Below are 215 nucleotides of genomic sequence, written 5' to 3'. Positions count from 1 at the left end.
TCATTTATTTCTCATGTTTATATACATTATATATAATTATTTTTTCCCTTCAGTAAGGAACGTAATTTTTATAACTTGAGATTTTACATATATAATAGTACTACAATAGTTTATAATCTCTGTAGCAGTCTTTCTTTTCAAAATCTTTGCAGTAATCTATGAAATTATATTTGTTCATCAAAAACAAATTGTCTTAATTTTATTTATAATACTTG

At 20.9% G+C, this 215-nt stretch overlaps 1 protein-coding gene across 1 annotated transcript in view; it reads right to left on the bottom strand.

Annotated features, from left to right (window-relative positions):
- LOC108571927 (serine--tRNA ligase, mitochondrial) overlaps nucleotides 1–178 on the bottom strand; it is a 1,955-nt gene extending 1,777 nt beyond the window's left edge. The window contains exon 1 of the mRNA XM_017934085.1: nucleotides 105–178. Within this exon, the coding sequence (XP_017789574.1) occupies nucleotides 105–178 (74 nt within the window). The remainder of the gene's footprint in view (nucleotides 1–104) is intronic.
- Between the last annotated feature and the right edge of the window lie 37 nt (nucleotides 179–215).

The sequence above is a fragment of the Habropoda laboriosa genome, unplaced genomic scaffold, assembly GCF_001263275.1.
Source record: "Habropoda laboriosa isolate 0110345459 unplaced genomic scaffold, ASM126327v1 scaffold67, whole genome shotgun sequence".
NCBI classification, from domain to species: domain Eukaryota; kingdom Metazoa; phylum Arthropoda; class Insecta; order Hymenoptera; family Apidae; genus Habropoda; species Habropoda laboriosa.
The sequence above is the reverse complement of the archived record's forward strand: the minus strand, read 5'-3'. Positions and strand labels throughout refer to the sequence as shown.